A 25172-nucleotide genomic window follows, 5' to 3' on the forward strand; every position below is an offset into this window, starting at 1 on the left:
GGAGGGGGGAAGAGGCAGGGGGAGGCCGAGGATGAGATGGAGGGATGGGGTGGAGAGGTATATGAGAGAGGGGGGTGTGAGTTGGGAGCAGGGCAGTGAAATGGCGGGGGACAGGGCGACTTGGAGGCGATTTGTTTGTGGCCACCTGAAACGGGATTGAGGCGTCTGGCAATAGAGATATATATATATATATATATATATATATATATATATATATATATATATATATATATATATATATACACACACATATATATATATATATATATATATATATATATATATACTATATATACAGTAATCACTCTAATATCTGGACGCCCAATATCCGAACATCCCCACTATCCGGACATAAGAATGTTTCATACTGTACTTTTTTCCATACTATACTTACCTCTTTTCACTCTTTAATGTCCTTTATTGGTGTGAATAGGGTGTTAGGAGCTATGCATGTGCAGTAGGAAGGTGTTTTTCTGAGTTAGGCTAGGTTAGGGTCCATAAGTACCAGTCCAGGAGCCAGTCACCAGAATGTTTATTATTGTATGAACCTACTTCTAAACCCTCATTTTATGTTTCTTTTGCATTTATTTCGGTCATTTATGTGCCTTATTGGTGTGATTTGGGTCTTAAATAGGTGCTATGCATGTCCAGAGGGAGTTGTATAGGTGTTTCTCTGAGTTAGGGTCCATAAGTACAAGTCCATAAGCTGGGGCCCAATATCCGGACAGAACCAATATCCGGACCTACCTATGGCTCTATTACGTCAGATATTGGAGTGATTACTTATATATATATATATATATATATATATATATATATATACATAAATATATATATATATATATATATATATATATATATATATTTTTTTTAATAACAGAACAGAGGAAGGAAAAACAAATGAACAAAAAAAAAAATACATGCACCAGATTACTGGTGTCCTCTGTTCATAAAATATCTGTAACAGTTAGACTTGAACAGCTGTAGGTTGAAGTTTGGAGGGAAACAACTCTGGGGAAGCGAGTTCCAGAGAGATGCAGTTTGGGGAATGAAAGAATTCTGATAGGCAGAAGTTCTGCAAAATGGCTGAGTGACAATTCCAGTCATGAGCGCTACCAGATGCCTGTGTAGCACGAGGGAAGGCATGGAGAGGTGGCAAAATGGACGCAACTTTTGCTATAAAAATATCTGTAAAATAATGCAAGGGAGGCAACATTCCTTCTTACTTGTAGGGGAGGTAGTTTGTTAGTAATAGCAGGGTTATTAATAATTCTAACAGCTTTGTTCTAAATTTTGTCTAGTTGTTTTAACGCAACCTCTCCACATCCATTCCACAAGGGTGAGCAGTATTCAAGCTGAGAGCGCACATGACTCTTATAAATTATAGCTAACTGCTTGTCAGTGAAGAAGCTACGGATTCTGTACAATAATCCAAGTTTCTTTGAGGCGGTTTTAGCAAGTGATCTGACATATATATATATATATATATATATATATATATATATAGATAAACAGATATACAGTAATCACTCTAATATCCGGACGCCCAATAACCGAACATCCCCACTACCCGGACCTAATCATCTTGGGATCAAAAAAAAAAAAAAAAAATCCCGTCGGTAATTTGAACTTGCCTCGCGCGCCACGGGAGAGCATTGTTTTGGCGCGTCATTCCTCCGACGTCCGATAGAGCGCTGCTGCATCCTCCCCACTTCCCGCCTGTCTCTCACCGTGAGTGTACGCTCCTCGTAATGGCTGCCCACGTGATCGCTTTTGTGGTGATGCCTTGCCTGCTGCAGGGCCTCCTGCTGCTCTTGGGCCTCCTCTTAGTGTGTGTGATGATGGCCCCGCCACCTGAGAAAAGGAAGAGAGTGGTGTTGACTCTGGAGAAGAAGAGGGAGATATTATTGGAGAAAGTGGATGTGAGTTGGTCTTCTTCCCGCATTCTTCGCGAGTACAACCTGGCCCGGTCTACTTTGTTCGATATCAAGAGGTCCTGAGACAAACTCATGCAGTACACGGCTGACTTCTCGTCGAGAAATCGACCAATCCACGTTGATTTGGTATCGACAGCAACGTGCTGCTGGTGTGATGGTACGTGGAACGGAGCTGAAGGCTGCTGCTGAGAAGTTCGCCAGGCTTCACGATGCCCTAGACTTCAAGGCATCCGAGGGTTGGCTCTTCGCGTTCAAGTTGCGACATGGCCTTACCAACCGTAAAGCACATGGCGAAGCATTGGACACTAACGAGGATGGAGTTGACGAGTTTCGGCACAAGGTGAAAGGCTTGATCGACAGGGAGGGTCTAACTCTTGGTCAAGTCTACAACGCTGACGAAACTGGCCTATTCTATCGCTCGCTGCCAACGAACACTCTAGCCGAGGAGACGGAGAAGCGTGTACCTGGCCGCAAGCTTTCAAAGGAACGGATATCTGCTTTGCGTTGTGCCAGTGCTAACGGCATGCACCGGCTTAAGCCCGTTGTTGTTGGCCGTGCAAAGCAGCCTCGGTGCCTTCGTGGGGTGATGGATGTCCTTCCTGTCGTCTGGTACCATTCTTTGAAGGCATGGTTCACAGCTGTGATCTTCAAAGACTGGTTTCACCGTCACTTCGTCAAGGAGGTCATCCATTACCAGACGAAGACACTGGGAATCCTGCGCGACCAGGTAAAGGCTCTCCTCTACTCGACAATGCACCTGCCCACCCGTGCGACAAGGACTTGGTTGCTGAAAATGGCCGTATTAGGTGCATGTTTCTGCCACCTAATACGACTGCTCTCATTCAACCAATGGACCAAGGAGTGATTGTGGCAACAAAGCGCCTATACCGTCGGAAGTTCCTGGACGAGGTGATGGTTGTTCTCGAGGACGAGGACGAGCGCAGGGAGGGACGGGACACACGAGGCAAGCGGACTTTGGAAAACCTTCGCCGCTACAACATCAAGTCTGCGCTGTACAACTGGGCTAGTGCATGGAAGGAAGTCCCTGTGAAAACTCTTGAAAATGGTTGGTCTCGTCTGCTTCTCGGAACGGATGTGGAGTACGATTTTCTAGGGTTTGACATGGATGACTTCCATGCACGGCTACGTACGCACGGCGACGATGTAGATGTGGACGATGTTCGTGAGTGGTTGGATGACGACAAGGGCGATCCTGGGTATCAGACGTTGTCTGATATCGAGATCGCGTCTTCGGTTGCTGGTGTCAGTACCGAACTTGAAGATTCCGACGCTGAAGGCGACGATGATGCGGACTCCTCTCAGCAGGAAACTACTCCACCCATCCCCAAGCTGAGCGCACTCCGGGAACATCTAGAGTTCGTCCTAGACTACCTGGAACACCCGGACTGCGACAGGGAGATGAGGCCCTTGGGACTCGTGGAGGAAGTGCGTGCTTTCAGGCAGTGCATCATCAATCGTCAGAATCGTCGGTCATTGCGTCAATCAACCATTGACAGTTTTTTCAGGCCCGTGACCCCCGCTGTGCCCAGCCCTGGCTCCACTCCGTTGCCTCCCCAAGACAGGCCCTCATACTCCGAGCCACAGCCCAGCACATCAGCCATGGTGGAGTCACCGCTCGACGTGAGTTTGCGGCTTTCTTCAGAGTCCTCTGCAGTGGGTACGCCATCACCACGACCCAGCGATGCACCCCTAGGTCGCCTGCCAGTGATACTCTCGGACTCTGACAGTTAATAAACAGCAAGAACTTTTCCACTAGACCACACGGTCATTTTGAGTGTTGTGCAGTGAAAAAAACGGTGTGTTGTGTTAAGGATTTAAAGTTGTGAGAGAAAAGACTCAGTAGAAAAATAATGTAATGTAAATAGACTTGTTTGTTTTGCCTTTGGAAAATTTAAAAAAATTGGGAAAAGTTAAAGTGCAACACTAAGTTACAATGGAGCATTATTTGGACAAAAGTGAACACTGTGAAGAGAATGGACTTCTGTGTGTTATTGACTAAGTTCAGTGCAAGACTTCAAGAACAGTGTACTGCACGTGCTTCAGGAAATCATTCTTACTGTCAGAGTCCGAGAGGAGGCGATTATTCATCAAGGTGGCCAGGGACTTGCTGTAAGTAGCCAGAATGTTTCATACTGTACATTTTTCCCTACTATACTTACCTCATTTCACTCTTTAATGTCCTTTATTGGTGTGAATAGGGTGTTAGTAGCTATGCATGTGCAGAAGGAATGTGCTTTTCTGAGTTAGGCTAGGTTAGGGTCCATAAGTACCAGAATGTGTATTAATGTATGAACATACTTCTAGACCCTCATTTTGTTTCTTTTGCATTTATTTCAGTCATTTATGTGCCTTATTGGTGTGATTTGGGTCTTAAATAGGTGCTATGCATATCCAGAGGGAGTTGTATAGGTGTTTCTCTGATTTAGGGTCCATAAGTACAAGTCCATAAGCTGGGGCCCAATATCCTGACAAAACCAATAACCGGACCTACCTATGGCTCTATTACGTCGGATATTGGAGTGATTGTATATATATATATACAGGTAAGCCCTTAATTCACGTGAACTTTTTTCACGCGATTTCGGTTATCCACGAGTTTTTCATATAATAATTAAAACATAAAATTATGGTATTCAAATTAATAATTTTAATATACAGGAGAAATAAATAAAATATAAAAATGCCTACCTGCTGCCCGTGTGCATACATATATGTATGTGTGTGTGTGTGTGTGTGTGTGTGTGTGTAAGGTCGGTCTACCACACACCACACAGTCAGTTTGAATCCATCGGTCGAACCAGGTGTGACTCGCGAATCGTTATTTGTGGCTTATTTTTCTGCCTTCCAATGATTGCTTGCCTTGTCTGCTAACATGGGGCCTAAGCGTAGTGCTAGTGATGCAACTGGTAACACACCAAAACGGACTCGTAAAGTGATGTTGCTGACAGAGAAAGTTAAAGTGTTGGACAAACTTACAGGAGGAATGTCGGCAACAATTCTCCGTCAGGACGATTCCCCGTCATTTATTTACATACCAGTTTATTTAGCAAGTACAGTATACTAGTTTTTTACTGATATGAGTTATAAAATCCCCCTGAAAATTAGTTATTAAAGTATTAATTAATCAATAATAAGTATATTTATAGAATGACAGGGAATCATCCATGTTTTCATGGTGAATTGACTTCACAGTGAATTGTCTCTGAACCGTGTGTTTGGGGTGAGTCAACTGTTCTTACAATAAAGAAGGCAGAACGTAGCATACGGGGGGCAGTGAGGACTAGTGCACAAGACTGTGCTAAAGTGTCTCACCTACGCCTGTGAACTGGCTCGGAACCGTACATTTGGGGTGAATGAGTCAACTGTTTGGACAATAAAGAAGGGAGAATGTAGCATATGGGAGGCAGTGAGGGCTTTTGCACCAAACTGCTGAAGTGTCTCCACCTATGCCTGTGCTTGACAGGTTTCAGTGTTAAAATTCTCTACATTTTTGTTGTTTTTCATAAATTATGCTAGTTTATAAGGCATATGTAGTGCATAAACAGTATTATTCAGATGTAATATACTTAGTAGACGTGTAATTATGTGCACACAAGGGCAGAACGTATACGCGAATTTACCACATACGCGAAGGGTCTGGGAACATAACCCTCGCGTGAATTAAGGGCTTACCTGTATATGTATATATATATATATATATATATATATATATATATATACTGTATATACACTGCACTCGCCTAACTCACTGTAATTTCCTTCTGAACTCATGCTGTGAGTTAAAAGAAAACACACCTAATGGGGAAAAATATATTTGATTCTGCCGTGGTGTCAGTTAGCCTAGTATAACATTAACGGAACCCCTCTTAACACCACTTAACACTAACATCCTGTCTCAGAAGTATGTACTGCATACCTTATAATGATAATAAACAATATAAAAAGACATTACATATCCTTGTATGATAATAAAAAAAAATACAGAAAAGCATTTACCTAAATCCTACTGATGAAAATGCTTACGTCGACAAGAGACAGGTAGTGGTTTTGGCATAATAGCCTAGTTACAGTACTGGCCACTAGGTGTAGGTGGCGTGGGTGGAGAAAGCATTGTTCTGATTGGCTGCACAATCACAAGGACTGTGTGCTTAAATATGATTGGCTTCCAGTCACGAGTTGGGGCTACAATACCGTGAGTTAAACATCTCAGAAATAAACCATTTTCTAGTGGAAAAACGCGAGTTAAAGCATTTTCCGTGAGTTTGGTGATAATGGTGACTTAGATAAGGACACCGTGAGTTAGATAATTCGTGAGTTAGAAGTCCTTGAGTTATGTGAGTGCACTGTATAAATAGGATTAGACCAGATGTGGGAGAACATCCTACGTGGGCCACTTCACTATTTATGCATTCACAATTTTTCTCCATTCATCCTGTCATGCACAGCCAATCTTCCTTGCTCTCACATCTAATGCTCTTTTCACACTGTCCATCCATCCTATTCGTGGTCTTCCTCTCAGCCTTACACCTCTCACATCAGATCCGGTTATCTTTGTCACCATTCGCTCTTCATCCATTCTCTCCAAATGCCCAAACCACCACAACACTTTCTGCTCAACTCAATCAGCCATCTCTCGCATAACTCCAGTTCTCCTTCGCACTTCATCACATCTCACTTGATCCATATGCATCGCTCCACACATACTCCTCAGACACTTCACCTCCATTACATTCAATCTCTTCCTCTCTTCTACTCCCTTATTCCATGTTTCAGTCCCATATAATGCAGTCGGTACCACTACTCCCTCATAGAGCCTTCTCAAACCCATTCTAAGCGAATGACATCTAAACATTTTGTTAATTCCTCCCAACACCTTTCCTACTTCATTCATTCTAAACTTCACCTCTACATTTATTCTTCCATCCACAGCAACATGTGACCCTAAATATTTAAAAGACTCGACTGGTATCTCATCAAGCAACTCACCATTCAAAATTACATTCATCCTCCTACCATCTACCAACCTTGTACACTTCATCACTTTACTTTTATTCTCATTCACTCTCAATTTCCTCCTTTCACACACCCTTCCAAACTCCTCTACCAGCTGTCTCAAACCCTCCTCCGAATCAGCCACCAGTACAGCAACTCTCTACCATCAGCATTCACCAGACTCAAACCTCTACCAAGTGCACTGAACACACGTTCGCTAAAGCACAGGGTATACCTTGATGATTAAGTGTCTATCTATTGCCGGACGCCATAATCCGTAAGGGATGGCCATTTGACTTTGAGTTATATGTTTTACAGGGAGGAGCACTAACCCTCCACCAACCCACTTGTTGACACATAGGGAGCATGTATGGTTTGGTTATATGGTTACCATCCAGCGTTGTAAATGGTTTCTTGGCTTACAGGAAACCATTTGGCTTGTCATTCAATGTAAAGCCACCCGTGACATGGCATAATGTGGCTAGTGTTTGAATAAAGCTCAAAGTCGCCACTACACAGCACTCCCTTCATGATCAGACTACCTCAGCTCGTTGGTGTGCTATTTAAAATGTTCGGTTTCTTTTTAACAGACCTGTGTGTGTGTGTGTGTGTGTGTGTGTACTATGTAAGTATATATATACATACCTACATTCATTATATATATATATATATCTCATCTCATCTCATCAGCCATTTGAATGTCCACTGCAGGACCAGCCTATCCCAACCGAAGTGGGGACGATACAGCCAATGTATCTCTACCAAGTGGCTTAGGCTGTCTAGTAAAGATTGTATGAGGCGTTAAGAATAGTACTGACGTAAACGCCATATATAAACAATGGAGAAAAACGCAGTTAAAGTTTTGCAATCTTCAGACTGTGATAACTTTATAGTGGGATATGACAGGAAGCTCGTGTTTCTTTTAAATTAAAGCTCTATTACAGGGCTTTCCATACAGTAATACATTCATATACCACAATCTGAATATTGCCACATTAACTGCGTTTTTCTCCATAGGTAGATCTTATAAAAAAAAAAATTTACGTAAAATCACCGGATTTTGCACATACTGACCCTGCTCACATACGCTTCACCTAGATTGCGTCTCTTTTTCACCACGTTTGACCGCCACTCACTGCACTGGGACCCTCTTTTTCTACTTAGAGGCACTCCAGGGTCATCTCACTCTCCGTTGAATCACTCATACCACCGGCACAAACGTTCTTACGAACGCACACAGAAAAAAAGGAAAATCAATAAATTTCAGTGTGGTGGGGAGGGAGGAGGTAGGACGACTGTGGTGGTAGGCGGGAAGGGAAGAGGCGAGAACGGGGCGTCATCAGTCACGGGAGCTCGTTCCCGCCTCCCATTGGCTGCTCAGCCCCGCGTCTTCTGTCACTGGCGGATACGCTCACGGAGGTAAACTCCGAGTGCAATTTTTCTGGGTGAGCCCATAGGGTCGGTAATACCTTCAATACTATAGGGATTTCGACCGTGTTTCGAGTTGTATTCTGACTACTCGGTTGTGTGTCCAGGCACAGGAGGAATAAAGTGCTATAACAACTCAACTGCAGGAGCAAGTTCCCTCATGCCACTGGCTGCCCGTGGCGCTTACGCTAGGCAGATTTGGGTGACGCGCGTAGAGCCGCAGGTACCACTCTAAGGTAAAGGGTTTTCGACCATTTTCCGGGTTGAATTCTGACTGTTTTGTTGTTGCCGGAGACAGAGGAAGGCCGGGGGAAGACAATGGTGTACATAACTGAAAATCGTCCGAGGTGGCACTTACGTCACTACTATTCTCAACGCCTCGTATGTAGTGTGAGAAGTGCTTGTAAGTGTAATTGTAGTGTTGGAGTGGCTTTGGATGTGTGTGTAGTCTGTGAACCAAGTGTAATTGGCCCACACAAGCCGATTGGGTGCAAGCATACTTTATAGTATGCGACACAGGTTCAACCACAGCACCCCTTATGTCCGCCAAGCAGTATGTGGCCAGCAGAATGCTCCCCAAGTTCATGACCCTGGCAGGGTGCGAACCCTCGTTCTTCAGTGTACAAAAACACACACTTTACCACCATACCACAGAAGCTCCATATATATATATATATATATATATATATATATATATATATATATATATATATATATATATATATATATATAATGAATATATATATATATATATATATATATATATATATATATACAGGTAAGCCCTTAATTCATGTGAACTTTTTTCACACGATTTCGGTTATCCACGAATTTTTCGTACAATAATTAAAACAAAATTATAGTATTCAAATAAATAATTTTAATATACAAGAGAAATAAATAAAATATAAAAATGCCTATCTGCTGCCTGTGTGCATACATATATGTGTGTGTGTGTGTGTGTGTGTGTGTGTGTGTGTGTGAGGTCGGTCTACCACGCACCACACAGTCAGTTTGAATCCGATGGTTGAACCATGCGTGACTTGTGAATCGTTATTTGTGGCTTATTTTTCTGCCTTCCAGTGATTGCTTGCCTTGTCTGCCAACATGGGGCCTTAGCGTAATGCAAGTGATGCATGTGGTAACACACCAAAACGGACTAGTAAAGTGATGTTGCTGACAGAGAAAGTTAAAGTGTTGGACAAACTTAAGGGAGGAATGTCGGCAACAATTCTCCGTCAGGACGATTCCCCATCATTTATTTACATACCAGTTTATTTAGCAAGTACAGTACACTAGTTTTTTACTGATATGAGTTATAAAATCCCCCTGAAAATTAGTTATTAAAGTATTAATTAATCAATAATAAGTATATTTATAGAATGACAGGGAATCATCCATGTTTTCATGGTGAATTGACTTCATAGTGAATTGTCTCTGAACCGTGTGTTTGGGGTGAGTCAACTGTTCTTACAATAAAGAAGGCAGAACGTAGCATACAGGAGTCAGTGAGGGCTAGTGCACTAGACTGTGCTGAAGTGTCTCCACCTACACCTGTGAACTGGCTTGGAACCGTATGTTTGGGGTTAATGAGTCAACTGTTTGGATAATAAAGAAGGCAGAATGTAGCATATGGGAGGCAGTGAGGGCTTGTGCACCAGACTGCTGAAGTGTCTCCCCCTACGCCTGTGCTTGTCAGGTTTCAATGTTAAATTTCTTACATTTTTGTTGTTTTTCATACTTTATGCTAGTTTATATGGTGTATGTAGTGCATAAACAGTATTATTCAGATGTAATATACTTAGTAGACATGCGTAATAATGTGCACACAAGGGCAGAACATATACACGAATTTACCACATACGCGAAGGGTCTGGGAACGTAGCCCTCATGTGAATTAAGGGCTTACCTGTACATATATATATATATATATATATATATATATATATATAAACACACATACACACAAAACCTACCTTATCTCTCAGGTCCGCCATAGGATCACTCTTCACCTTTGATCGAGACTTTGAGGTGGACCTTGAACGACTGAAAGGAAAAACATAAATCAATTTTGAGTCAACAGGTGTATATAAACTAGGTAAAACAGAAGCAAATAAGCTACAGAAAAAAGAAATGGGATCCTTAATCTGTGAACTGCAATGTGCAGCCACAACTGTTCTAAGGGGCACTGCAACATACGGCTCCACTGCCAGGTTGAAAATTTAATTTTCATGCGTTGTTTTGGGGTGGATTGTTGACAAATGACCTGAAATACTGTATGTCATATGGAGGCCACTGAAAACTTTTCAGCCACTCACAGTCTACACCACACATTCCTTATTAGTCAAAGTTTGCTACGCTCGAAGGTCAAGGTCCAGCCCACCAAACTTAAAAAAATCAATATGGCTGCAATAAGGTAGATACAGTACTAGGTAGATTTTGTGCTTCATAATATTTCTGCATGAACTCTTTCATATGGTACTCATAAAATTTATTAATAATGAAGACTCCTGGAACCTGTACTTTTGCCCATGTCACACCAAAACACTGAAATATCCAAGCTCTTTACAGCAAAACTACGGCACCAATTGAGCAGGAAGGTGCTCCCAAGGTGGATGGAAAGCTGATGACATGAAGAGCTGGAGCCACCGTTTCATCAGCCCTTAGGACTAGCTTCTGACCACCCCCCTCTGCTGAACATTTTCAGCATTTCAGCAACACAGAGAATAGGCCAGCATACTCTCCAATACAAGTCCTCTAAGTGTCAACTCCAAACTACATGCATGATACACACTACACTTCCTATTTAAAATTCAAACAAAACAAGTTGTGCCTGGCAGAACAACCCTTGCCCGACAACAGTTATCTTCTTGCTGTTAAATACTGAATCGGTACTGCCATTTAGTGTCAGTAAACAATGAAAGTCTAAGGTAATGGTGCAAATGAAATGGAACTTGTTATGTCAATACTAATTATTTGTAAAATATGCCATAAAGAGTTCCAATGTTGATTACAACAAATATCTCCCTAACTTCACCCTCTACTAGCCTTGTAAAACTCCTTGACCTTCCATTACACCTTTCAAACTGGAAGACATTTAGACATACTTGCATTCAATTACATAATGCGAAGAATTAAAGCCTAATTTTTATCACCACATATGTTATAATAAAATTTAAATTACGTATGTGCAACACTGTTTTACGTATGAAATACACTGAAATTACACATAGGTTTGTTAACGTTTCTTTTAAGTAAATTGGGTTGGTGGGGGGTGCTCATCATCCACTCACTTGATGTAGAGCTGCTCTCGGATGCCTGCCCTTTCCTCTCTTCCTTCTTTCCATCCTTCCTCTTCTGTTTTTCCTTCTTTCATTCTTTCCTCTTCCTTCTGTCTACAGGTGACTCTACAGTAAGGGACAAGCCAAATCGTTTTCCGTACACTAAGAAACCATTTACTATGCTGGGTGCAGCGTAGTTTTCTGTACACCAGGAAACCATTTACTACGGACTGAGCTGTTGCAGGTTTATATCCAAGGGGTGGTTGGGGTTTAATGCTCATATAATGCCACTCAGGGATGAGTGAGGATGGTCACTCTCACCTTAAATGTCAGAACCAACTTACCTAACCCCGTGCTCCTATGAATGACACTTTCTCTTAAATTAGAGGGTACTTCAGTGTGTACTTTGATGCCTACTTGTCTTACCACATGAGCTCATGGTGTCACACAAAGCCAGGTTCCTTATAAATACACCGAGCTCTTGTTTTTCGACTGATCATTATTCAAAAATTGGTTATTTTGACATTCATAAAGCTATACCCCTTTTCGTTATTCAACACTGGTATCCCTGCCATTTTGACAATTCAAACCATGCGCCACCAGACGGACTGGTTGAGCTGCCTCAGTCTCCTGTGCTCTGCCCTGCTGATTGGTTGCCTCTTCATCCCTCTGCATTTCTATCTGACCACATGGAATACTACAGCACCACCATGGCTCCACCCAAGACCCCTACTATTATCCTTGTCAAGCGCAGTCATAACCTAAGCGAGTGTTTAGCCATCGCATGGTCAGGTGACAATTGCGTCAATGATTAAGGAACGCTTTTACCGCACCATACTGTTTCGGTGCCAGTTTTACGTAATGCACATGTTAGTTTGCACTAGGTTAGGTAGATTATAATCATTGGGGGGTCTTGGGGGCAAAGCCCTCCAGTTAAGTTTCAGTGCTTCCAATGCTAATTATGGTTTTAAACTGTATACATTTGAGTTTGTTTGGTGTGATGACGTCACGTCTAGTTGCCAGGATCGGCAGTAAACATGCTATCGAAGGCGTTCAGGCGGCTTTCTATAATATCACTATGGAGGTATATTTTGTTTGTTCTCCAATAATTTTTTCATCAAAAATCAAATGTCAATGAATTTCAGATGCATGTAGTACTAAAATACTTTTCCTTGGGAGCATTCGTCTATAAGAAAACAGCTTAAATCCATGTCACTTTTGTTCATATTTACCAGTATTTTTTCCATCTCTATTGAATAGTTTTGGAATGACAAAGGTGGTCAGGACCCTAACCCCCCTATTTCTTAACAATCTTGTGAGAAAAATAGGTTCGTTATTCAACCAATTTGTTATTCAAACACTTTTTATGGAACACATCCCTGTCAAATAGTGAAGGAGAGGCATACTACAATATGACAGTGTCTAGATTATGGTGTGGAATTTGTGGTTTTGATATCAACATATGATGAAAGACTGATGAAGAGAGTGTATGTGAGTGAGGTGGAGGGGGGGAGAGGGAGGGGGAGGCTGAGGATGAGATGGAGGGATGGGGTGGAGAGGTATATGAGAGAGGGGGGTGTGAGTTGGGAGCAGGGCAGTGAAATGGCGGGGGACAAGGCGATGTGGAGGCGATTTGTTTGTGGCCACCCCGAACGGGATTGAGGCATCTGGCAATAGATAGAAAGATACATAGATATGATGATGGTGTTCAATTAAATAATACGTCGAGCAAAGAGTAAACATAGTTCTATCAATATGGACGTACAGTAATATCTCAATATACGATACCCCTAGATGCAATACCCCGGCTTAATGATGGGGATAGAAATACCACCATACCCTGCCTAACCATGGCCAGACCCCGGTTTAACGATGGGTTTTTATTTTTTTTTTACCAATTATGATGATATTCTAGACTAAAATTGTGTGTTTAGGTTGATTTATAAACTGTTTTTAGACTTAGATTAATGTGTTTTAGCCACAGGTGGGGTGAACAGTGTCATTTTGGGGTACAGTTTACTAAGCTTGATTTTTTCCAGACTTATATTTGATGATTTTCAGATTTTATTTGTTGATTTTACTGAGTTATTTACAGGTGTTAGGCTTAGGTTTGTTTCTTTTACAGCAGTTAGGCCATATAGATTGGCTTTAAACTTGTTTTTGGCCTCATTTGGGTGGGTTTTGGACTTGGTTCGGGGAGAAATCCAAGGCTGGTAAACGCTCCCCATTATTTTACAGGTTAAAAGTACCCCAACATATGATACCCCGCCTAACAATGGGGTTTCACCTAACCAATTACTTCGTTAAACCAGGGTATGCCTGTATTTTATATGTTATAGTGTGGATTCTGGCGAGTCAGTGTCTACATATGATAATGGTGTTCAAATAAATTATACGTAGAGCAAACGTTGATGTTCTGCATACGGTGACATTTTTTTCTTCAACTTTAGTGTATTCATTGTGCTGCATAGTGGATAAGAACAAAAACGCTTTCTTCTATATATGCCGATGACTTATTCATCAACCTGAGTGCATTTGAGTCTGCCAAGCGAGAGGCAAAGATATGTATAAATGTGTGTGTGTGTGTGTGTGTGTGTGTGTGTGTGTGTGTGTGTGTGTGTGTGTGTGTGTGTGTGTGTCATTTTGTGAACGTGCCATCCGTCACAGTTACCCTCCGTTTTCGGGGGAAACAGCCTAGGTATGTAGATAGACAGATAAACAGCAAACCGGAAAATAACAAAAATGTTTATGTATATTTACACTCCACTCACTCAACGTAGTGCTGCTGTCGGGTGTTTGCCCTTTCCTCTCCACCATCCTTCTTTCCTTCCAACCTCTTCTGTCTTTCTTTCCTTCATTCTTTCCTTGTCCTTCTGCATACGGGTGACTTTACACTCTCTCTTCTGTCTTTCTTTCCTTCATTCTTTCCTCTTCCTTCTGCCTGTGGGTGACTCTGCACTGAGTGACAAGCCAAATGGTTTCCTGTACACCAGGAAACCATTTACTATGCTGGGTGGTAACCATATAACCAAATTTTGGCACCTGGTGGTTTCGTGGGTAACTGTGGAGCTCCAATCAGATTGAGCCGGTGAAGGTTTATATCCAAGGGATGGTTGGGGTTAATTGCTCATGTAATGCCACTCAGGGATGAGTGAGGCTGGTCACTCTCATCTTAAATGTCAGGACCATCTGCCTAGCCCCAGGCTCCTACGCTCCCCATGGGGCAATGTAGGATTGGATGATGGATGGATGGATGGACACTTTTTTTCTTCAACTTCAGGGTACTTGTGTGTGCTGCATACTGGGTAATAACAAAGCATCTGTTCTACGTATGTTGAAGATTTTTTCTTCAACCTGAGTGTACTTCACTGTACAACGTACTGGAAAATAAGGTAAATGTTTATTGTATGTATGCCGACGAGTTCTGCTGAACTACTCATCTGTACTTCAATGCTGCCTCTGGAATTTCTCCTATGTACTTCACTTGCGCTATGGAAATGTTTCTCCTTGTACAGTACTGATATGTTGAACATTTTCCCTTCAATGTGGGTGTAGTTCAAGGTGTCATATAGTGAAACATTACATTTATTCCACAAGAGTTTATTTTTTGTGTGTATACAGATAGTTCATGTTGTTGTTGTTGTTGTTGTTTTCAAACTCTAGTGTACTTAAGGTTGCTATGTACCTATGTGTGTATACAGACACTTCAAGCTGTTGTTTTTTCTAAACTCCAGTGTTCTTAAGGTTGCTATGTACCTATGTTTTTTCCTTGAACTTCAGTGTAAAAGTCAGTGTATAAATGTTACATTGACAAATGTGCTGTACATAAGTTGATCCGTTAGATTCACAGAGGCATACAGTATTTTCTATGTGGCTTTCAGAACTCTTAGCATGAAATTTGCAAAATCATTACTTTATCATCAAAAGTTTCTAAGTTAGTTAAAATCCCTCACAACCAGTGATATCTGAATATCACCTGAACTGGTACGTTAGATCAAATTAATAATTAAGATACCCATTTTCTAGCTACAGCCCCCTGAAAATCCATGATCATGCATTTGACCTTTCAATGTTATTCAAGGTCAAAGGTCATGGTGCCAAATGAAAGCCCATTCATAGTGCCAAAAGAGATGCCACATAGGACTTCCCATATGCTGGTAATAGTAAATATCTTTATTTTCAACCGTTTCCAAGTTACAGCCCTCTGAAAATCCGTGGTCCCGTTTTAAAGATTTTTGTAAGGAATTACACATGCTATTGCATATCTATATTAAATTATTAAATTAAATGTCTTGCGAAAATGCAGATAAAAGTAATTCTGGCAACACCACAGCCTTTGTTTCCCTATCCCTCCGCTTCGCAGCCCGCTCACTCCTCTGTTTGAACTTCCACGAGTGAAAAAGTTACTATATGACACTGTGACACCAACTCTAATGTATGGAAGTGATGCTTTGACCTTGTTGGAGGGACAGATGTCAAGAGTGAGAGCTGTGGAAATAAATGAGTTATTTGAGAGGAGCACATGGAGTTACATGGAGAGACAGACTGACAAATGAGGAAGTGAAGGATGGTTGTAGTGTGGATATGGATGTGATAGGAAGCATTAGGAGAAACACATTGTGGTGATTTGGTCACATGGAGAGGATGGAGAGTGACAGACTAATGAGGAGTGTATGTGAATGAGGTGGAGGGGGGGAGAGAGAGGGGGAGGCCAAGGATGAGATGGAGGGATGGAGTGGAGAAGTATATGAGAGAGGTGGGTGTGAGCTGGGATCAGGGCAGTGAAATGGCGGGGAACAGGGTGACATGAAGGCGATTTGTTGCTTGTTTGTGACCAGTGGCCAGCCCTTTCGGGATTAAGGCGTCTGGCAATAGACAAGTAGATAGAATAATAATAAATAAAAGAAAGTATGCTAATTTATTTAAATATCTCAATATTTTACAATAATTCCCACAAATATATGCAAATGGTTTGCGCTAGCACTTAGCGACACTGCGCAAGCTAAATATTAGATTGTGCACTTGCGCAAATTACAAATAACAGAAAATAATAATAATAAATAAAAGTAAGTAACTATGTTATTTATTTAAGTATCTAAATATTTTACAGTAATTCCCACAATTATATGCAAATGGTTTGCGTTTGCGCTTTGCGACATGCCGCACGCTAAATATTTGTCCGATTGTGCACTTGTGCTTGCGCAAGGTAGTGAACTGTGGATTGCGCATTCCGCTTGCGCAAGGTCCGTCTTCGTTTGCGTTGCCCACCACTGGATAATGGTAAATATCTATCTTCAACCAGTTTTGAGTTATAGCTCCCTGAACATCTGTGACCTTGAGTTTGAACTTTCATGGTAACTTAGGTCAAAGGTCATGGTACAAATTAAAAGCCCATATGGGCCTCCCTATATGTTGATAATAGTAAATATCTATCTGCAACCAGTTTCGAGTTATGGCCCCCTGAATATTCATGACCTTGACTTTGACCTTTCAAGGTCACATAAGGTCAGAAGTCTTGGTGCCACATGAAAACTCACAGGGGAGTTCCTATATGCTTGTAATAGTAAATATCTCTATCTTCAACTGGTTTCAAGTTATAACCCTCTGAAACTCCATAACCTTGATTCTGACCTTTCAAAGTCACTTGATTATCTCCAAAATCTAATCACTTCCTTATGGGATCTAAGCCCACATATCCTGAGAGTTCCATGTACAGTAATCCCTGTACTTTCCGGACGCCCACTTTCCGGACACCCCACTTACCAGACATTATGGGCCTGGACCTTCAGAATCCAAAAATGGCCAAAAAAAGAGAAAAATCTCCAAAAAATCAGAATTTTTTCCCACCCGTAATTTGAAATTTGAAATGAGTTACTTGAGAGGAGCCTGTGGAGTGACATGGAGGGAAAGGTTGATGAATGAAGAAGTGAACGATCGTTGTGGGATGGATGTGGATGTGGTTGAGAAGATTAGGAGAAATACACTGAGGTGGTTTGGGCATGTGGAGAGAATGGAGAATGAACGACTGACTAAGAGGGTGTATGTAGGTGAGGTGGAGGGAGGGAGAGGGAGGGGTAGACCGAGGATGAGGTGGAGGGATGGAGTTGAGAGGTATATGAAGGATGGGGGAGTGAGTTGGGGGGAGGGTAGTCAAATGGTGGGTGACAGAGCGACTTGGAGGCATTTTGTCTGCGGCCACCCTTTGCGGGATTAGGGCGTCGGGCTATAGATAGATAGATAGAATTTGAAATTGCCGCGCGGCACCGAACAGGTGTTACACCACGGACCCTTCACCCCTTCCTTCCTCCCCCCTCCCCCCTCCCCTGTCAGGGCTGCCATTTGGTATTTTTCATTACCAAATGTGGGCCAGTTTGGTAATGAAAAATTCGTTTGGTAATGAATCAGAATAATGCACTACCAAATGGATTTTTCACATGTATGAGGATACACAGGATGGAGATGGTGGGTTGTTTGCTCTCTCTGCTAGCCTACATAGCATGAAAATAATCAACATGCTGTTATTTATAAGGAGAGTGATTACATTTATTTACACTTGTATATATAATTAGTGAAGAATAAATGCTAGCTTTACGAATTAGGTAATGAAAAGTTAAATTTGGCAATGAAAATTGAGGAGTTTGGTAATGTGGCCGTTGCGATCTCGCAACTCTGTTTCCCCGTCACCACCAAGGCACAAACAGTTACTGCCTAACTTCGATTGTGAGCAGATGCTTATTGCAATGGAAGCTACACGTGCTCATTTTTTGTGAATAAACAGTGAATAAACTGCAATACCTCGCCACTAGACCACATGGGAATTTACAGTGTTGTGCAGTGTTAAGAAATTAGAATTTAGAATGCAAGGATTAACTGTGGAGTGCAAACTGACGGTTGAAACTGGCCTGGTGCAATTAAGTGTGCAGTGTTAAACAATTATAACACAGTGCAAAGAATTACTGTAAGTGCAGCACAACACTAGATTACTGTACATGCTTCAAGATCATTTTCACCACTGACAAAGCCTTTACAGAAGGCAGTCACAGACGTGCTGTAAGTACCCTGGCTGTGGTACAGTTAATTCTAATTCCTCATTCTTTGGTTCCTTTTCATTTTTATCATGCTTTATGTCCATTATTGGAGTGAATAGGGTCTTAAATAGGTTTAAATAGGTGCTATGCATATCCAGTAGGGAGCTATTTAGGTGGCTTTCAAAGTTAGGCTGGGTTGGGGTCCATAAGTACCAGTCCAGGAGGCAGGGGCCCACTATCCGGACGGGACCAATTTCCGGACATGCCTTTGGCTCTATTACGTCAGATAGTGGAGGGATTACTGTAATTTCATTCTTCCATTTTTCTGTAAGCTTGCTAACACACAAACACAGAAACTCGACCCAAAACAATACCTTGCCAGACTCCGTCCCGTGTGAGGTAAAAATGAACAGCAACTTATTACAAAACCTCAGAGTCTCCAAGGGGGAGGGGGACATCAAAACCCCTATCATCTGCCCCTCTCCTGATGACAACAAAGCAAGATGCCTGGAACGACTGTCTGACTTACTTCTTCATTTCTGCAACATTAGAGGCCATTACTCTCACTTCTCTGTTGACTACCACCTCTCCTCCTCAAAAACCTCACCTTCTCTTGCCAACTGAGACTCAGTTGTCTGAGGTGACTGATTGCAAACATTTTTCTGTATCCTCCAACTTTATCTATACTGTACTCTTTTCAAAGCCAAAAGTGACTGTTGTGTATATGGACGCAACAACGTACCTTGCTCTCATGTTCCTGTACTTGAGTCTTCTCAATTCTCTGCTCTCTGGCTTTGGCTGTCTGGTCATTCTCTTACTAAATATATCCATGCTGTTTACTTATCCCCTAATTCTACTAAGAAAAATTCTTTGACTATCTTACTTCTAGGTCAGAACACATCCTATCAATTTCTCCTCTCTCTGAAATCTCCATTCTAGCAGATTTCAATGTTCACTACCACCTTTGGCCCTCCTCTCCTTTCACTGATCCACCTGGTGAACAAGCCTACATCTTTTCTATCCTTAACCCCTACACGCCGGGTGACAGTTATATCCGATGCAAAGTTTGTGGATCAGGAACGCTGGGTGACAGCTATAGCTGCACTTGTTTTCGCGCCATTGTTCAAAGCAGTTGCCAATCTACCTCGTCACCAAAGGGTGTTGATATACTCTCGCCTCCGCACTGAAGTGGGAGTCAGTCTCTCCTGCGCCCTAGCCAGGTGTAGTGCAATGTCTTCTGGATCCTCCTCGTCCACAGCCCCTTTGAATCTTCCACTCCAGCCAAACTCCTGCTGAAGGATGTGATGCAAGGGCTTAATGACAGTGCTACAGGGTGTGTACTGGATGACACTGCATATGCTTCCTCAGAAAAGGGAAGGACTCATCACGCTGAGGGTGATGTGTCAAGGACGCCCATCCCTGCTCCCTCAGACATGTTAGATAAGGACCTAAAAGTGCTTCAGGAGGCTGCAGAGGTGTACAAGAGTGCCACTTTTGTTAGAGAAGAAGAGGACGATGCGCCAGGAAGTGTAGAAAGTGAAGGACATGGTGGTGACGATGACAGTCACGTTGTACATAAACGCCGCTGACGCATCTCTCCACATTTTGAGCAAGAAGGTTGCCTTCCCTCCCTGCCACGACCTTCATCACCACAACCTAGCACCTCAAGGGCCATTTTCCCACAACCTGGCCCTTCGTATGCGAGGATAACGGGGTCGTCGACACCAGTGAGGAAAAGTAACCAGCCAGCATTACTCCAGGGAGTCCCCACTGCAGGTGAGTCACCATTCACATCCTCCTCCCACCTCCACCTCCCCTTCTCCTTCCCCTTCCCCTCCCCTCTGGCCATGGGCATGATCATGATGCCAAGAGGTGCCTTTTTCCTGCCAGATCATGCCCTACCAGCCCTGGCATCGACAGGCTTGACACTTTTGTGTGGGAGGAGGGTGAAGGCTTCTTGCCTACCCTCCCTGTCTTTGATGTGACAGAGGCAGGTATACAGACGCAGCACCTGGGGGAAGGAGAACCAGCCATCCTGTCCTTTTTCCATGCGATATATACAATCACCATTATGCAGTACCTGGTGGAGGAGAAAAACTTACACCAGGCTATATCTGTTCGCTGGCTTGAGGTGTCCCTGTCCCGGGTACAAAAATGAAAGAATGGAAGGCAGTGGAGGTGGGGGAAATGTATCTGTGGCTCGCACTAATGATGATAATGGCAAACGTAAAGAAGCAAGTCATTCATGAGTATTAGTTGTGGACAAAATCTTACACACACCTGTCTTTGGTAAGTATATGGCCGGGAACAGACACTTGGTCATTCTAAAGTTCCTACACTGCAACAGGAACTATGGCCCAGCCCCAAATGACAGGTTGTGGAAGATCAGGCCACCTCTTACCATACTGATGGAGTCATATATCAGGCTTTTCCGGCAGTTTAAGAAAGTGGCTTTTGACTAGTCGCTTGTTGTATTCCGAGACCATTTAACATTTACAGGTGGGTCCTGAACTTACGAGCTAATTGGAAGCAAGAATTTTGCTTGTTTTCTCGTTAAACGATGTGAAGAACTTACGGAAAAAACAGGGTTAGGAAGGAAGGCCTCCGAGCAACCTCCCCCAGAACCACCAAAAGTGATCATTTTAAGCTGGAACAAGTTCTTCAGGATGGTGTACACAGTTGAGGACGAGAACTTGCAGGTAGAGCAAAGCTCTGCTACGCTCACACCATTATCGTAATTCCTATTTATCTCCAGTTTCTGGGTGACAGAGATATAAAACCGAACATGCTTAGCACTGGGAGCACTAGGGATCACAATGGAATGTTTAGAAGACATGGTGATACAGTAATCCCAGGCACAGAAAAAAAGGCATGCTTCAAGACCAACCTTGACTGGGGAAGCTTGGCTGGAAGAATGTTTACAAAGGTAAGGCAGGAAAAGGCTTGCAGAGCTAGTGTGTGACTCATTTCTTAGCTAGCGGCACCGCAGGTGTCCACCATGTTTACCTAGAGCACTAGGTAAACATGGCGGACAGCTGCGGCACGACCCTCGTATCGATTCTCGTAAGTTGGGATTTGGGGGAATTTTACGCGCTCATTAAACAGGCGATGGAGCAAATTTCAAGACCACGTATTTGCAAATTCTCGGTAAGTGGTTGCTTGTTAACCGGAACTTGCCAGTACTCAGTATGTGCCTTCCAAACGACATCGCTCTGGCCTAAAGTTCTTTGTCTTATGCAACTGCAAGACTTGGTATGTGCTAGACATGACAGTGTACTCGGCTACAGATGTGGATATGCCCAGTGATGATCCCCATGGGTTTTCTGCTGCTGTGTTAAAAGTGCTTAAGGACAAGTACCTGCACAAAAATCACATCCTCTACACTGACAATTTTAACACTTCTTCAGCACTGACGCTGTATTTGCATCAACATGGGACTGGTTCCTGTGGTACTATTCGTGCCCGAAGATGGAGTTACCCATCATTCCCAGAAAAGACTGAGAAAGGTGCCCTGTTAACCCGGAAATGTGGTAATATGTTGGCCATTCACTGGCATGACAAGCGAAAGATGAATATGCTTATGACAGTTCACCATGGGGTTATGCAGGACACTGGCAAAACAGACTACAGGACCAGGCAACAATTGTTGATGCCAGATGCCATCAATAATTACAATATCAACATGCAGCTCGTGAACATGCAGACTGGAAAGATCAATTGCAAGCAGAAGTCTTGCAGATGGTATAAAAAGGCATTCCTGCACCTTTTGGATATCAGTATTCTCAACAGTTACATCCTTTATAAGGAGGTTGTGGGTATGAGTCTTTCCTTACGTGAGCATGAGAAAGAAATGGCAAGGCAGCTCCTTGAAAAGTATGGAACTTCTTAGGTTGCAAGTGGAAGAAGGCAAAAGCACCAGGTGCCACCGGCTGATAGGTCAGCCAGCATGCAGTACCTGGGAAAGCATTATCTCGTCAATCTGGGACGAACACCTGCAGGGCGAGTGACATACAGGTGTTGTCATGTGTGTTTAACGACAAAATGTTGGCCCACTGCATGCAAGGAAACAGCCTATCAGTGTCATAAGTGCATGTTGTCCAGAGTGCCTCTTCGTGTACCACCGTGAAGGTGAATTCTATGCCCAGGTGTGTGGGAGCATGTGCGTAAATAGCGGACAAAGACAAGAAAGTGTTGTGTGTGTGTGTGTGTGTGTTTTTGGTCATAATTACATACGTCAAAGTTGACGTGAAGCACTTCTAAATATGTCGAGCTACCCTACCACTTACAAAAGAAAATCTTACGGGCAGCTGAAGAAAATTGCGCTTTGTGGTAGCACTTATGTATATTTCTTGCCATGTGCAAAATATGTGATATGATCTGTAAATGTGATATGAAGTGCCAGTAGAAAAAGTAATATATAACAATTACTAAGAAAAGCACTGGCCCCATGCAAAGACAACATGCCAAAAAGCCTAACCAAGTGAACAAACATCTACCTCATGGTTTAGAATATGGTATTCATGAACTAGTGCATGCTAGCTGAGGAAAAAGTGAAAGGGAAAGAAGGAAATTTCCTCTCAAAGTGTTTCCAAGGTGCAAAGTTGTAAGTCAGTGAGGCAAAAATGGGTAAGTATTGTGTCCTTCACCTTCTCCCACACACAAACAGGGAAAAGTGCAATGCTGTTACAGCTGGAAAACCATAAGTGACAGCCACATGTACCGGGTGATGACTCATAACCACAGCTGTGAGTAGGGAAAGTCGGAGAGACTGGTTATTAAATAGAAAATTCCACCGCAAGAGGTCAGGCGGCATTACAAATGTACCACTCTTCCTGGGAAGTCAGTGTTACAAACACTAGCCAGAGCAAGGCCGCTGAGCCTGAAGTCTGGGTCGTGCGCTTTGAGTTGGACACATCCCGACTCATGTGTGGCAAGTAACCCGTCTTCTTTACATTCCTACTTATCAATGGGACCACCTACAGACCTAAGGATCCTTTCATTCACAAGAAGAGGAGTTGGCGAGTAATATGTTTTTTTATTTGTTTCTCTAACTGCTATACTTTCTGTGATATTATGGTTTGAAAACAAGCAATTTGGGGGAAAATTCCCTATAAGAGAGGCTGGCGGCAGTAAAAATTGCCCTGCGTTTGGGGGTTAACCCCTAATGTACTATAACTGACGATCGTCAGTTTGATAGTTTGCCACGTACAGTCCTACGACTGATGATTGTAGAAGATCTGTCAAAAGCTGCCGAGCACTAAGCCAGCCCCTTTTATGACAAAAATGGTCCCTATCCAATCAGAACTAAGCAATGAGGAGGTAGGAAGGAAGATCCCACCCCCTTACCAGGTCTGTGGGGGGACACGCCCCAGCCACTTCTCCACCTCCCTCTGGCTGATTGGATACAGCCAGCTCTGTCCCCTTCCTCCCAAACTACTCACCAATACCACATCTACATCATATGGGAGGGTGTCTCATCCCCTCTCATCCCCACCAGAGACCCCTCACCCCTCCTCCACCTCCCTCCACCCCCCTTTCATATTGAATGACTCAGCAATTTCCCTGCTGTGATCACTTTGTGTCTCCTCCCACTATAATACCCCCACACCACCTCCCCCCATTGGGAGTGTGTTGCATCCTCCCTCATGCCCACCACAGACCCCCCATCCCTCTTCCATCTTCTTTTATATTGAATGATGTGGCAGTTTCTCCGCTATGATCCCTTTGTGTATGTGTTTCCTCCCACCATAATATCCCCCCACACCATCTCCACCTTGCATCCCTACCAGATACCCCCACCCCTCCTCCACATCTCTCCACCCCCCCTTTATATTGAATGATGAGGCAATTTCCCTGCTATGATCACTTTGTGTGAATTTCCTCCCACCATAAGACCCCCCCACACCACCTCCCCCACAATGGGGAAGGGTGTCTCATCCCCTTTCATCCCCACCAGAGACATCCGACCCCATCTTCGTTTCCTCCCTCCCAATCCTTTGTCCCAACCATATCAGCCCGTGTCTGCGTACTCACCATTTTTTTTTTTTTAACTCTCATGCTGACTCCTGCACCTAATTTCATCAATGGAAGCATATTTCACATTTATTACATTGATTTTGGTAAGGTTCATTAGCGGAAATTAGTTTTTTACCGAATCTTTAGAGCCTGGGAAAAAATTATTTTGCTTTTTTTTTTTTTTTCTGTCATGCTGACTCCTACACCTAGTTTCCTTAACAGAAAAATATTTTACATTGATTTCATTAATTCTGGTATGATTCTCTAGCAAAATTAGATTTCTGATGATGTTTTCCTGTTTTCTATCTTACTGTGAGGAAGGAATTTTATAATCTTTAGCAGGCAGTTTTGCAGTAACCATTAGGCCTAAGGGACTGAGATTGACATTTTCAGGTGTGTAAATTCAAGTTCTTCAAATCTACAAGAAAAAATTTACCTTGCTAAAAGTTGAAAAATCGACCCTGAATTGT

At 42.8% G+C, this 25172-nt stretch overlaps 1 protein-coding gene across 1 annotated transcript in view; it reads right to left on the bottom strand.

Moving 5' to 3' along the window:
• The window catches only part of LOC145399699 (uncharacterized), a 360302-nt gene that overhangs the window by 273498 nt on the left and 61632 nt on the right, over nucleotides 1-25172 (bottom strand). The window contains exon 7 of the mRNA XM_080272249.1: nucleotides 10355-10424. Within this exon, the coding sequence (XP_080128375.1) occupies nucleotides 10355-10424 (70 nt within the window). The remainder of the gene's footprint in view (nucleotides 1-10354; nucleotides 10425-25172) is intronic.

Source organism: Coenobita brevimanus, chromosome 6 (genome assembly GCF_032717465.1).
Source record: "Coenobita brevimanus isolate Jiangsu-jjx chromosome 6, ASM3271746v2, whole genome shotgun sequence".
NCBI lineage: Eukaryota > Metazoa > Arthropoda > Malacostraca > Decapoda > Coenobitidae > Coenobita > Coenobita brevimanus.